The sequence below is a fragment of the Thalassophryne amazonica genome, chromosome 15 (assembly GCF_902500255.1).
Source record: "Thalassophryne amazonica chromosome 15, fThaAma1.1, whole genome shotgun sequence".
NCBI lineage: Eukaryota > Metazoa > Chordata > Actinopteri > Batrachoidiformes > Batrachoididae > Thalassophryne > Thalassophryne amazonica.
Window position 1 is genome coordinate 73,782,428 of NC_047117.1, and position 14,465 is coordinate 73,796,892.

Below are 14,465 nucleotides of genomic sequence, written 5' to 3' on the forward strand. Positions count from 1 at the left end.
GCCCCAATGCAAAATTTTCAAAGACTTGGGATCCATTTTTTCAATATGTTGGGAAGCTGGTCTTCCCAGATAATCTCGAATAACTTTTTTTTCATTTATGTCTTAGATATGAGCCTCTCTTTCACCAGCAGCTCTCAGATTTTCTACACATTTCATTTTTGTTGGTGTGTGTGTGTTTGTGTGTTTTTGGGGGGTTTATTTTTTTGTTTGTTTTTTTATTTATTTATTTTTATTTATAATTTCACATACATTTTGTTATTGTAAATTGGTGTATTCTATTTTTCTGTGATTTATTTTCCAAGTGTCATTATACATATTGCACTGTTTATTATATGTGAAAACCTTATAAAGAAATTGATGGAAAATTTACGTTCTGTCAAAGTTGCCTTGTTGATAACGTCACACTTTGCACTGCTTTAACGTAACTTGATTAAAGCAACAAGATGCCTTCAGATGTCAGATAAGCATCAGGAAATGAAGGAATGAATAAATAACTTGAATGTTCATTTGTTTCTCTGAGTGATGCACTGAGCTGGAACACTTCCTCAACTTATGTTATCGTTTTACATGCTTATATCTTATAATGTGTGGTGGCGGCAAAGGAAGTAGAGGTTAGTGATATCCAACAGCCAGCACAGCTTCACCAGAAAATGTACTCCAAGTGTTTCCAAATACGATGCCTTCGATTCACTTTTTGAGGTAAAACAGATTATAGAAGGGACCCTCCAAGTTTCACTTCATCTTCTGACACACTGAGTTCTCTGACTTCCTGAAATCTGCTAAGAAATGAAAACCTCAGCACAACCGTTGTCAGCACTGAGGAAGTTTGGAGTATCTCCAAGTGGTGGAAAGCAGGAAGTAGGTTTCCCCACGACTGGATTGTGACTATGTTACATTTTAAACCATAACAAAAACATCACGGGAGCTCAAAGCAAAATGGCTTTGCCTTGAAGACTGATACAGTGTGTCAAGCTCATGTTGTTACAAAGCTTGTTTTCTAATCGCAGAACAGAACGCCCGATGCGAACACCTCTCTTCCCATTGTCGTCAGTCTGGTTAGATAAGACTGATAAAAGACAGAGCGGTGTCACAGCTTCATACCACGCACAAAGCAGAGGGAACACACGTCACATCTTCGAGTCAATTTAAAATTTCAAATAAAAGTAAAAGAGAGGGGCACCTTTACCCTGCTGAACAGTAAATTACATCCTTGCTTGAAAATGAAAAATCTCAAACACATAGCCCAGTTTAACTTTGAGGAGAATCCATTTCCTGCTTTAGCAGGATTACTTAAAAATCAGTCAACTAAATTTTCGTGATACATGGTGAGAAGCAAATATCTGGATAGTGCCCAAGATAGCATTTTGAATAAAAAGTAAGTCCCTTGGCTGCTCCCTTGTTTGCACTCGGGGTCGCCACAGCAAATCCAAGGTGGACCTGCATGTTGAACTGGCACAGGTTTACCGCCGGATGCCCTTCCTGACACAACTCCACATTACATGGAGAAATGTGGCAGGGGTGGGATTTGAACCTGGAACCTTCTGCACTGAAACCAAGTGAATTAACCACTTGGCCACCAATAATATTTAATTTATTTATATAGCTCCAAATTATAAGTACGGTCTGTCTTACCCATCCCTTGGGCAAGCCACACGGTGACAGTGATGAGGGAAAAAACTCCCTCCATTCTTTTGTCTTGTTACAGAAGCAAATCAGACTCAGTGGGGTCAGTCGATCAAGACTCAAAAAAAGATGAACAGAAGACGCAGGAGCTAACAATAGCAAAGTTACAACTGCGACGACCAAATATGAGTCACTGTGCGCAATGGCGGGATTGCATAACTAAATAGTCAACAACCAGGTGTAGACACTGAGTGTGTAGTCAAAGCAGAATCTAAGTGTTTCAGATTGGACATGTGTCCAGAACGTTCACCAGGGGACTAATGTGCTCTCAAGACATTTTCCCACCCATCCAAATGTTTTGTTTTTTAATGTTGTGAAGAATTTATAGGTAGTCTGGGTTCTAGACTATGTAGAAGCACTACAGGTAGTTCACATGAACTACTTATAGAGCAGCCAGCTCCTGCAGAACAGACAGCTTAGTGGGATATAGTTGGACTACCAATTATGTAGTGCTGAGTTTCATTCTTACTCACCTGCTACCTGTCTGTTTCCTTGGACAAGCTACTTCATCTGCTTTGTCTCAGTCAACCCACTGAAAATGAGTTCAGCTTGACTGGGGAAGTAAGTTGTGTTGGACTGGCGTCCATCCAGGTGGAGCATAGACTCTTCTCTTCTTCATGCTGTGGACTCTAGGGATAGGCACAGGCACAAGAGGCTCGGGGCCTATGTAGGATTTAGCACTACTACTATTACTACTACTACTACTTCTTCTTTTGTGTGTAACTGTTATGGTGGTGATTTGGTGATGATGGTGGCAAAGGATGGTTTTGTCAAGAGGTATGTCAGAGTTGGCAAAGGCAATACTTACACACCCTGATGACATGCATCCTTAAAAAAACATTTTCAGGTCTCTAATAAATGATTTGTATCTGTTTCTGTGGCTTAACCTGTACAGGAACTGTTGCTCGCCGGTCCATCTGTCTCCCATAGATCATGTGAACATGTAACACACAATTCAAGTTCCCAGTTTCTAATACTGAGACATAGAATACAGAACTTTGTTCAAAATTAAACTCCAGTTTAATTCGTCTGTAGCTACATATATGAACACACAACAATAAAACAGTTATAACAGTCTTCCTTGGTGGCTGGTGTCACTGAAAGCCCTGCTAGTTGCTGTTACTACTGTGGTGGTAGGTATGGCTTCAAGGTCACACTTGTTTTAAATATTTACATTTCTTCACATATATTTCTGTTTATTTTGGACTAACAGTAAGATTAAGAAAGATAATATGGTAAATGCAGGAATCACCTTCTCTTGATATCCAAAGTACTTCTTCAGTTTAAAAAAAGCTTTGTGGTGATAGTTTGTATAACTTACATTAAATAGGTTTTTCAGCATGAAAACATGAAAAAATAAGGTTTTTACATGTTCCCAGTTTAATAGTTGATAACTTAGATGTTCTTTAAAAATGTTCACAAAAAACAAAACAAAAAAAAACAAAACAGTTTACATAGGTTCACAATGGTTTGAAAATAAACAGTCTGATCATAAACTGGAATTGCAACATGTCATTTATTCTGGCTTAAGTTAAATAAGTTTTAAAAATGTAAGAAAATTAAGGTAACAATTTGTATGGACATTTCTGAGTGGAATTGAGGCAAAATAGTGAGTGGAGTGCAATCAACAGATCCTCTGGAAGGCTGAACGTATTCTGTCTTTGTCTGGTCATGTTCTTTTAGGGGATTTTTCTCTGCTTCCTTCAGGAAGCTGTTATGCTTCACAAATTTGTAGAACTAACCGTTTTTTTAAAGTCGTTTATCCCTTCGGCGAATCGACTTTTAAATGCTCCGTAGGTCTGCCATGGTTTTATTTATTTATTTATTCTGGCTACCCATTTTAGCTCCTTAATTCTGTTTTTAATCTGCTTTTATTTGTTTTATTGTTGTTATATGTTGTTAAACTAATTCATGCATTTATTTCCTCTAGGCTGGACTATTGTAATTCATTATTATCAGGTTGTCCTAAAAGTTCCCTAAAAAGCCTTCAGTTAATTCAAAATGCTGCAGCTAGAGTACTGACGGGGACTAGAAGGAGAGAGCATATCTCACCCATATTGGCCTCTCTTCATTGGCTTCCTGTTAATTCTAGAATAAAATTTAAAATTCTTCTTCTTACTTATAAGGTTTTGAATAATCAGGTCCCATCTTATCTTAGGGACCTCGTAGTACCATATCACCCCAATAGAGCGCTTCGCTCTCAGACTGCAGGCTTACTGTAGTTCCTAGGGTTTGTAAGAGTAGAATGGGAGGCAGAGCCTTCAGCTTTCAGGCTCCTCTCCTGTGGAAACCAGCTCCCAATTCAGATCAGGGAGACAGACACCCTCTCACTTTTAAGATTAGGCTTAAAACTTCCTTTTTGCTAAAGCTTATAGTTAGGGCTGGATCAGGTGACCCTGAACCATCCTTAGTTATGCTGCTATAGACGTAGACTGCGGTGGGGTTCCCATGATGCACTGTTTCTTTCTCTTTTGCTCTGTATGCACCACTCTGCATTTAATCATTAGTGATCGATCTCTGCTCCCCTCCACAGCATGTCTTTTTCCTGGTTCTCTCCCTCAGCCCCAACCAGTCCCAGCAGAAGACTGCCCCTCCCTGAGCCTTGTTCTGCTGGAGGTTTCTTCCTGTAAAAGGGAGTTTTTCCTTCCCACTGTAGCCAAGTGCTTGCTCACAGGGGGGTCGTTTGACCGTTGGGGTTTACATAATTATTGTATGGCCTTGCCTTACAATATAAAGCGCCTTGGGGCAACTGTTTGTTGTGATTTGGCGCTATATAAAAAAATTGATTGATTGATTGATTATGTTATTGTGTTTTTTTTAACGGACTGCTCAAATTTAATTGCCCCTTGTGGGATTAATAAAGTTTTCGATTGATTGATCGATCGATTGATTGATTGATTGATTGATTGATTGATTGATTGAAAATAAAGAAGTTAGAATAACTTAAATAAATGAATCTGGGTACCAATAGCACACAAACCTTTTAATTCGGGTGGCAATAGCTCAGTTGATAGAGCGAGTCGTCTTGTGACCAAAGGGTCACCATTTTGAATCAGGCTCCCAGCCAGCAAAAATCTGAATATTGCTGTTGTGTCCTTGGGCAAGACACTTAACCCACCTTGCCTGTGTATGAATTAGGTGGTGGTCGGAGGAGCTGTAGGCGCAGAATGGCAGCCACGCTTCCGTCAGTTTGCCCCAGGGCAGCTGTGGTTAAACTAGTAGTTTATCATCACCAGTGTGAGTGAATGAATAATGCAACTTGAAAACTGCTTTGGGTGTCTTAAAAAGTGCTCTATACATTTAAGTCATTATTATTATTATTAATTAAGCTGTTACAACTGAATTAACTTTGTTGAGGACAAAGCAAACCAAGTATACTAAATTACTTAACTAAAGGCTTTGCTAAACTTGATTTAGTGTGACTATAAAACTCATAATCTGTACTCACTCAGTAATGGCTGAGTTAGAATTCTGAAAAAGTTCCATGCAAAAAGACTGTATTCCTTTTTTTCTTTTTAAAGAGTATTTCTTTTCACTCACAAACAAAGCTGCATCATTTTTCTTCCACCGTTGTTTGATGATTCAGTTTGTATCCAAGTAATTCAAAGCCTGGAAGCCTCGGTGAGCTAACAGGTGAACAGGTGTGTGTGTGTGTGTGTGTGTGTGTGTGTGTGTGTGTGTGTGTGTGTGTGTGTGTGTGTGTGTGTGTGTGTGTGTGTGTGTGTGTGTGTGTGTGTGTGTGTGCATGCGTGGTGGTGGGGGGAGATATTAGGTCAGGTCAAATGAGTGTGCACGTTACCATGGTTGCTTGGCTTTGTAGTGTTTTACCTTTGTTGACTTCCTCTCCAAGTATCTCCATCAAAGTACAGACAATCCCCCTAAAATGCACTCTGCCTGACAAACTAGCACAAGCGTTACTTGGCGTATTTGCTTATACGACAACATTTATCTGATCGTTTGCTTTGCAGATTCATTGCCTTGGTGTTGAACACGGGGCACTGGTTTGGGGATTTAAATAGCTGTGGATTTTTCCATCCTGAAGCCGTCCTACCGGCTTTGGAAAAAACACAGGGTAAGAGGTTTATGTTTGGGAAGCCGATTTCTGATTGTTCTCGGTTCTGGTTATATGGCTGCAGCCTTTAATGAAGTGCACAAAGCTGCACCGACACACTGTACAACAGTCGTATTGATAAGAAGGTTGAAAGTCCAACACCCTCTTGTAGCAGCTGGGTGACTAACAGGTGTGTGTGGAAATGACAAAGAAATCAGGGTGAACATCTTTTCACCACAGTTATATTTTATATCCTTACGTACTTCAACATAATTGAAACTTTCCTGAATTGCTTCTGACATGCACAAATACACACATGCAGCTCATGAGCAGGTGACACAGTGTTTCTCAATGAACCTTGAGCTCAAGCTTTCAGGGTTTACAGCCCCTCATTCTCTCTAATAGGGGTCAGAGGTCAGCAAGGGATCTGACAAACTCAACAAAACAGAGCTATAAAGCCGCTGATAGAGGAAGGTGCCCCAAGGATTTATGGATGTTGTGACATTGTCAGCCTTGGTTATCTTGTAGTGATCGAATTGTGCTCGTAAATGAGTAGTCGTTTTGTTTTAACTTGACCACTTGCTATTTTAAGCCCTGTTTTTCAGTTATTTTCTCTCTTTCACAAAGAATGAGCTCAAAACTTCTCATCTCTTTGTTGTCCCCAGGCTCCAGCTCTGATTGGATGGTTTTGTCAGAATGACAGCCGAAGATCCTGCGTCCACCTCGACTATGAGTAATAAAGCTGTTCCCTCCAAAGCCTCCGGTGCTTCCCACCCTTCTCACCATGGACAGGTTTCCGTCCCTGAGGGTGTCGCAGGTGCTCCCAATGAGGCTGCACTAATGGCCCTCATGGAGCGCACTGGCTATAGTATGGTGCAAGAAAATGGTCAACGTAAATACGGTCCACCTCCTGGTTGGAACGGTCCATCTCCTCCACGGGGATGTGAAATTTTTGTTGGTAAGATCCCTCGGGATGTTTATGAAGATGAGCTGGTCCCAGTATTTGAGTCTGTAGGACGGATCTATGAGATGCGTCTGATGATGGACTTTGATGGGAAGAATCGAGGGTATGCGTTTGTGATGTACACTGAGAAACACGAGGCCAAGCGGGCGGTGCGGGAGCTCAACAATTATGAAGTCCGGCCTGGGCGGCTGCTGGGGGTCTGCTCCTCCGTGGACAACTGCCGTCTTTTCATTGGTGGTATTCCCAAGACCAAAAAACGTGAAGAGATCCTTGAGGAGGTTTCTAAGGTGACAGAGGGTGTGCTAGATGTGATTGTTTATGCCAGTGCTGCAGACAAGCTGAAGAACCGCGGCTTCGCCTTTGTAGAGTATGAATCGCACCGTGCAGCTGCCATGGCCCGCAGGAAATTGATGCCAGGTCGTATTCAGCTGTGGGGTCACCAGATTGCAGTGGACTGGGCTGAGCCAGAGATCGACGTGGATGAGGATGTGATGGAAACAGTGAAGATCCTCTATGTTAGGAACCTTATGATGGAGACCAGCGAGGAGATGATTAGACAGGTGGGACGGCCTTACTGGTTTAGAGTAGTTCATGTCAAACTTGGTATGAAGACGTCTTCCTGCAAGGCAAGACTGAAATTAACAAATACATATTTTTCTATCAAATAGGTGTTTAGCCAGTGGAACCCTGGATGTGTGGAGCGTGTGAAGAAAATCCGTGACTATGCCTTCGTCCACTTTACATCCAGAGATGATGCTGTCTTGGCCATGGACCATCTCAATGGCACAGAGGTGGAAGGCTCCTGTATCGAGGTGACTCTGGCTAAGCCAGTTGACAAAGAGCAGTACTCGCGCCAGAAGGCCTCTAAGAGTGTTTCTGCAACTCCCGAGGTTACACAGCAGAACTACATTTACCAGTGCGATCCCTACACATTGGCCTATTATGGTTATCCTTACAACACACTCGTCGGACCCAACAGAGAGTACTTCATCAAAGGTTAGACATCATTTTTGCTACACTTATAAATATCTTATGCTAAAAGTCACAATGTTTCTGTTGTAAGTGTTGTTGACAGTACAAATGTTCTGGTTTATTGCACATTTACCGTAATTTCTGGACTATAGAGTGCACCTGAATATAAGCTGCACCCACCAGTTTTAAAAAGAAAAAAGAAAATTGTACATAAATAGGCCGCACTTGTGTATAAGCTGCAGGTCTCCAAGGTGTAACATGAGATATTTACACAGAAAGATGTTAGACAGAAAGATTTTTTTAACTTTTAAATAAAATACGTACCATAAATGCTTTTTTTCCGGAAGGTGTTACACGTACGTAAATATTGATGAGCGCGTCATCCAGTGCGCACACGGTGTCGCACGGCTTCTCCACTCTACACAGAGAACTGAGTAATTTTACCTCTTATTTTTTTTTCTTTGTGGATCATGAGATGATTTCATTGTGTGCATCCAGGATCGTCTGGTGTCTGTGGTAAATGAGACGTTAATGAGGCGCTGTGACTTTTTCAACTTGTGAAGCAAAGACAGAGACCCGGTGGGGAAGGGTGGGGTGGGAGAAGGCTCCGCTGACTGATTTGATAGAGCAAGTGCGGCGCAAAGTGCAAGAGAGGGACTTTTCTTCAGTCATGACAAGGAATTAAAGTATTTTCAGATGTCGTTTTCCAAAATCAGGAGGCTTTATGTGGATAATTTTTCTTCAGGACGCAATGATGATTCCACTAAAGTGAAGAGGAAAGACTCTATATTTACTCTTTGTGTGAATTTACACTGCATGAGGGCCGCAGCTTTCAGCCAATCAATGGACAGCATCAAATGACATATTTAGACTTATGAGAAAGCCTGTAAAAATCCATAAACTAGCCGCATCGTAGCGGCTTATAGCCCAGAAATTACGGCACTATCTCATAATGACATCTGTATGATGTTATTGTTGGACTAATGTTGAACATACAGTTTGGTCCACATGAATTTGGACATTAACAACCTTTTGATTATTTCAACTATTAAAGCATATTAAAGGTGAAAGCAAGTAATGAACATGAGCTTATAGTGCAGTTTAATTTGACATCCAAATCAGGTGAACTGTGTAGGAATTACAGCACTTTTTCTGTAGGTACCAACAGTAATTGGCCACTGAGGTATTTCACCTCATTATTTCACTGGGAGGTCGGCTGATACAAGGTCTAGAGTTGATGTTATGTATTGCATGTCTCTTGAAGTTCAGTTAAATCATTAATTAAGAAAGTGAAAGTGTGGTACAGTGCGGACAATCTGCCTAAAACAGACTATTCATAGAGGAGACTAGTGAAGGAAGCCACCAAGACACTTATGACAATGGAGTTACAAGGTTCAGTGGATATGATTGAAAGGGTATTGCATAGAACAGTGTTTACCTGTTACTTCACCCGTCACAGTTTCAAGGTTAAATCTTGGCCTGGGTTTCCAGAACACACATTGGAAGGCCCAGTTCTACACTTCACATGTTTTATTTATTCAATTTTTTAAATAATAATGAAACTTCTCTGTTTTACAACTGTGATTTATAAAGTAACAGGCAATAACCTTTGTATATACTTTCAGAATCACACTCACTGAAGCCTGTAACTCTGACAGAGTTGCCGTGGATGTATTGTAGAAAAGCTTGACTCTTCGACTGGACTGGGTTGCTTGATGCAAGGACGTTTTGCTTCTAATCGCAGAAGCTTCCTCAGCTAAAATTCTTGCTCTGGTAGTCTGACTTCTGTCTTGACTCTTGTAGAGAAGAATAACAGAAGCCAGCAAAAGCTGGAATTTAAACCTAACCAGACCCCTTCTACTGAGAGGCAGGCTGCGTCAAGCAACCCAGTCCAGTCGAAGATTCAAGCTTCTCTACTATGGAAACCACCTGGACAACTGAGAGCCTTCACAGAAATGTGGATGTATTGGTTTCTGTTTGCTGCAAGACAAATCTACGTACAGGGTACAAATAAAGTCACCTGAACCTGAACTTGAACCTGGTGGCTTCCTTCACTAATTTCATTCATGCATTTCTGGAAGATAAGCTGGTTGTTGCCACACTCTTTCCATTTCTTCATGATTAGTTTAACTGAACTCAAAAGGAATTTAACACAGGAAATCAACACGAGGCATCTTTTCTGCTTAACAGACAATTTTCCAATTAATTTTGGTCCCCTAAATACAGAGTTCTGTCAGTTCTACACATTTCAGCATCATTACCTTAAAAGTTAAGCTGAAAAATCACATCCCTACAAGCTGATATTTATTTTCTCCCAACTCTAATGATGTATAATAATAATAATTTAAAAAGTGTTTGTGAATGTCCAAATGTTTGTGAACCCAACATTTTCAATAGTGAACTATGAATTTTAAACAATATCTGATAATGTGACTAGAGCTGTGGTGACTAGAATTACATTTGATGAAAGATTTGTTTTTCATTACATCTTTAAAGTGATTACGGTTAAAATCAGTTTCACAGCAAACATTTGGAAAAAACACGGTGATGGATGAATGAATGCTAATCCCATTACCTGTTTGATTGATTGAATATGGTCTTTGGGTGATAGCAGGAAAATCCATTTGAGTTTCAACAATCATTGTGTTTTGGTTTTCTCTCCAAAGGACCCCCAATGATACAGAGCAATGGTAATCTCTTCCATCCTTATTTCTACTCATCCATCAATGAACAATAAGCTTTTTCTGCCACATCACAAATTACTCATTTCTAACACCATCCCTTCCTGCTCTGCTGTCTGCTCCCATTCCATGCTGGGATAGTGTAAAGGCCACCATAACGCCCACAATGTCTGCAAATGCCATTTCAGAGTGATGTCAATCTGTAAACCTACATCCAAATATAATTTAGGTTCCTTTAACTTTTTAAGGCCGAGCTAGCAGTAAAAGTAAAAGCCTTGATCTCACATGTTAAAGACAATTTCAGAGTTTCAAATAAATTGATTCTTCTTGCTTATGCATTGCACTTAAGAGAAAAATACAGTCAGGCCCATCGGTATTTGGACAATGATACAATTTTTGGCCTTTTTGCCTGTGTGCACCACCACCATGGAGTTGAAATGCAACAATCAAGATGTAATATGTGATTGTAATATAGACTTTCACTTTTAATTGAAGAAATGCCGTCCATTTTCAGAGGCCATATGTAACAAGCTAAATATACACATTGATATTAATGAGAATCGTCCCTTTTACAGTCAGTTTTCTGATGATAAGTCAAGGGATGGATTCATGAATATTTCCAAATCATGAATAAGTCTTGGACTTCATTTACGTTAATGATTAAGAAAACCCATGTATGGTACTGTACAGCAAATCTGTATGAAGTAGGCAGTTCTCAAAAATTCGGTGACCATGCAAGGAGGAACGACATAAACTACCATGTAAGGGACAAGCCACATAACTCCTTCAGAGTTGTCTGGTGCCTCAGTGGCTTCCCTCATTTAGTTTTGGAGAACAGCCTAAACAGTTAATGTAACATGTGCATACCTTTGTTCCATTTCAACTCCATTGTGGTGGTTTACAGAGACAATAATGTGACATTGTCCAAATACTTAAGGATCTGACTGGAACTTAATCCTGATACCTAGAGAGGATCTATCCCCATTGCTTAAATTTTATCTTCTATGCCTGGCACATTTGTTTACTGTAAGTTGCCCCTGCTGCTAAGGTGCTAAGTCACGCCCCCTGTTATTATATTATTATTATATCTTAAGCAGGTACTGTGCGAGGTCGTGGTCGTGCTGCTACAGGTAACCGTACCCCTGGACCACGGGGGTCCTACCTGGGGGGTTACTCTGCTGGTCGTGGCATCTACAGCCGCTACCATGAGGGCAAGACCAAACAGCCCGAAAAGCCCTATGAACTGATGCCCAGTTTGGAGCTTGCTGCCTCCGTCAACCCAGTTACCATCAAACCTGGCACAAGTCAGTGAGCTAGAATGTCCGTGTCCTCTCCCGTATCAAACGCCTCTACTAAACCTTCTAGTCTTGTAATCCTCTCTGTCTCTCTCTCTTGTGTGGCTGAGGAGCATTTTGCAAATCAAGATTATGATTGTTACTGGACAGTCATGTGCAAAAGGATTTATTCTGTGGTGTGTAATAATAATTATACAAAATCCTTTCGATCATGGCCAGAAAGTAAGTGCTGTGTTTTGTTCCTCAGTCTTTTACTTTTCCTCTTATTTCTATGAGAAATCTGTCTTTCACGAAGGCACCGATGATTCCAAATCTACCCAACTCCAGCTTTTGACTGAAACACAGCCAAATGTAACGTGATTACTTTTTGGAGTCAAGGTCAAGCAGTCAAGTAAATAGATAATTCAATAAAAATTTAAGTAAAAATTTTGAAAACCATCTTTTCAGGCTGCTTTAACTCTGATTGCACAATCTGTTTCAGTCAAAAGAAGAGTTGGCATGAATTCCTCTTCACAATTTTTTTCCAATCCAGTCTTTTCTGATCACTGTGGCGCCACCTGCAGGATGATACCATGATCACACCGATGCCTCAACATTAGCTTCTCGGATCACTTTCTATTCTTTTTCTTTTTTGCATTTGCTCATTTTTGATTGGAACCTCTGCAGTTTCATCATTTATCAAACAAATGTTTGATGGCCGGATGCACCAACCGTCCCTAATTATCTGGCCCTGGTGGATAGATAAAATGAACAAATTAACTGCTTTCTCTGCAAACAAAACCCTTTAAAACTTATTTATGTTTATATTTCTTGGTCAAGAATTCAGTTTCTACATTACCCCCCCCCCTTTTTTTTTTTTTCACAGTAAGCAGAAGGAAACATGATGTTTTGAATTGATAAAAATGAGGGAAAAAATAACTCATTGCAAAATATAAGCTACAGTATGCCAGTAATAAAAATAAGACTGGAGCATCTTTATTCATCACATGATTGTAAGCAGATATTTAAACCTTGACGAAAATGGAAAGATAGATCAAATCTGTTATTTGCAAAACTAGAAGCTTTTTTTTTGAGTGACAAAAACTTTTTAAAAGTACACTTTTATTATCCTTCAATGCTCAACTGTAATTTTAAAAACAAATATAAAAACCCATCTATATTAGTGAAATATTTTTGCTGATTTATCTTTGTAATAAACTATTTGTAGTGATTAGCGTCATGTGCAGTACTGTGCAAATGTTTTAGACACGTGTGTGTGTGCAGGGGTGATGCAAAGAGAGGATGCTTTTGAAAATAATGCCTTGAATGGGAAAACATGCAAAATGCATAAACAGAAATGTTGTAATTCCAGCCTATACTTTGTGTGACTGTCCTTTCATTGATAAGAATATTGCAGGAATATAGCCCAAAATATTATTAAACAAATACATGAAACATGTGCACGTGATCATCAATATGATATGTAGGCTGAAAACACACTCATTACCTTAGACAGTAACAGTTGTGTCAGAGGAGTTTTTAAAAATCTGTAATATATATATATATATACTTTTTTTTTTTTTTTAACTGAGGCAAGATTGAGCAGCCAGGGAAACAAGACACAAAATAGCTACATCACCAACATCTCTCACATACAGATGTATCCAGATCTTGCAGAGCCCACTCTGACCCTGATATACCTATCTACAGTCTAGAGACGTCTGCTCAGAAGTGGTCTGTCATGGAATACTTGTAAGCAAACTGGAAAACAACCAGTGGCTATGTATGAAAACACCTGGGACCCTACTGACTCTCAAGTCTTTATGGTGCACAATCTAAAATGCAGAGCACAATTTATTTGGGACATGTCTAATTCCTTATCGCTATCTTCCAGGGTGTGTAAAGTGAGCACAAAGTTGAGGCAGAACATCATGGGTGTTTTGTTGGTGTATGTTAAAATCAACCACAGTCTCAAATGTCAGCTTGATGATATTGAATGGATGCAAGTGAAAAGTGTGGAGAGGTTTTATGGTAAGGAAATAAATCTGCACAGAAAGGGAGCACAAAAATCAGCTGACAAAAAAAGGAAAAATAAATAGCATTGGAAGTTGCTGTGACAGTTGGATTAACACCTGTGAATATTGTGCCCTTTAATGCCTGTTACTCTGCTGTGTGAAGAGTGTCCACCACCCACCATTTATGAGGCAGGCACATAAGGCGTAGTTATTGCAACTGGCCTGTGATGTGGACCTCACCCGTGCATATAGACCCATTAGATGTTCTATTTTTTTAAGGTAAGTTAAGAGCTTTTTATCTGTTTAGCTATGATGTGCTCTTTGTTTGTGCTATGATGTAGTTGGTGTTAGCATTCTTTGTCTATTATAAGGCTGGAGTGCATGATTAGTGTTTGTAATATGTTATAAACACACACATTTTTGTTTCAATGTTTAAAATGCTCTCTAAAAACTGAATCCTCTCTTTTTCTTCCAACCCATTTCTACACAATGCCAAATACAGTGAGGCAGAAGGGCAGCATTAACATATGGCACAAACCATAGTTATTGGAGTTGGGTTTTTTAAATAATTAATATAATAATTAATACTTACACTTCATTACAGATTTGGTGTTCAGTTCAGTTTCATGTTCCTATGATGGTCGATTACACTCTGTGTGTAGAGTTGTGAATCCGCTTCTGTAAGGTGTGTTTGAGTGCTGTGATCTTAAATTACCACAAGGTCACTGCAGTGTGCTAGAATTTAGACCTGCTTTTCTTGTGACGAATGATAGGAAGACATCAGCTCACAGATAAGTGCATGTACAGTTGACATCCAAGAAAAAT

General features: G+C 39.8%; 1 protein-coding gene across 13 annotated transcripts in view; it reads left to right on the top strand.

The window, feature by feature from the left end:
* Positions 1-14,465, top strand: part of LOC117527063 (RNA-binding protein 47-like) — an 85,049-nt gene that overhangs the window by 66,659 nt on the left and 3,925 nt on the right. For 8 of the 13 annotated variants that reach the window (XM_034189228.1, XM_034189234.1, XM_034189229.1 and 5 more), the window contains 4 exons: positions 6,400-7,258; positions 7,367-7,694; positions 10,337-10,360; positions 11,446-11,655. In XM_034189228.1, the coding sequence (XP_034045119.1) occupies positions 6,431-7,258; positions 7,367-7,694; positions 10,337-10,360; positions 11,446-11,655 (1,390 nt within the window). In that variant the 5' untranslated portion in view covers positions 6,400-6,430. The remainder of the gene's footprint in view (positions 1-6,399; positions 7,259-7,366; positions 7,695-10,336; positions 10,361-11,445; positions 11,656-14,465) is intronic. The other 5 variants (XM_034189235.1, XM_034189239.1, XM_034189238.1 and 2 more) reach the window with 5 other exon arrangements.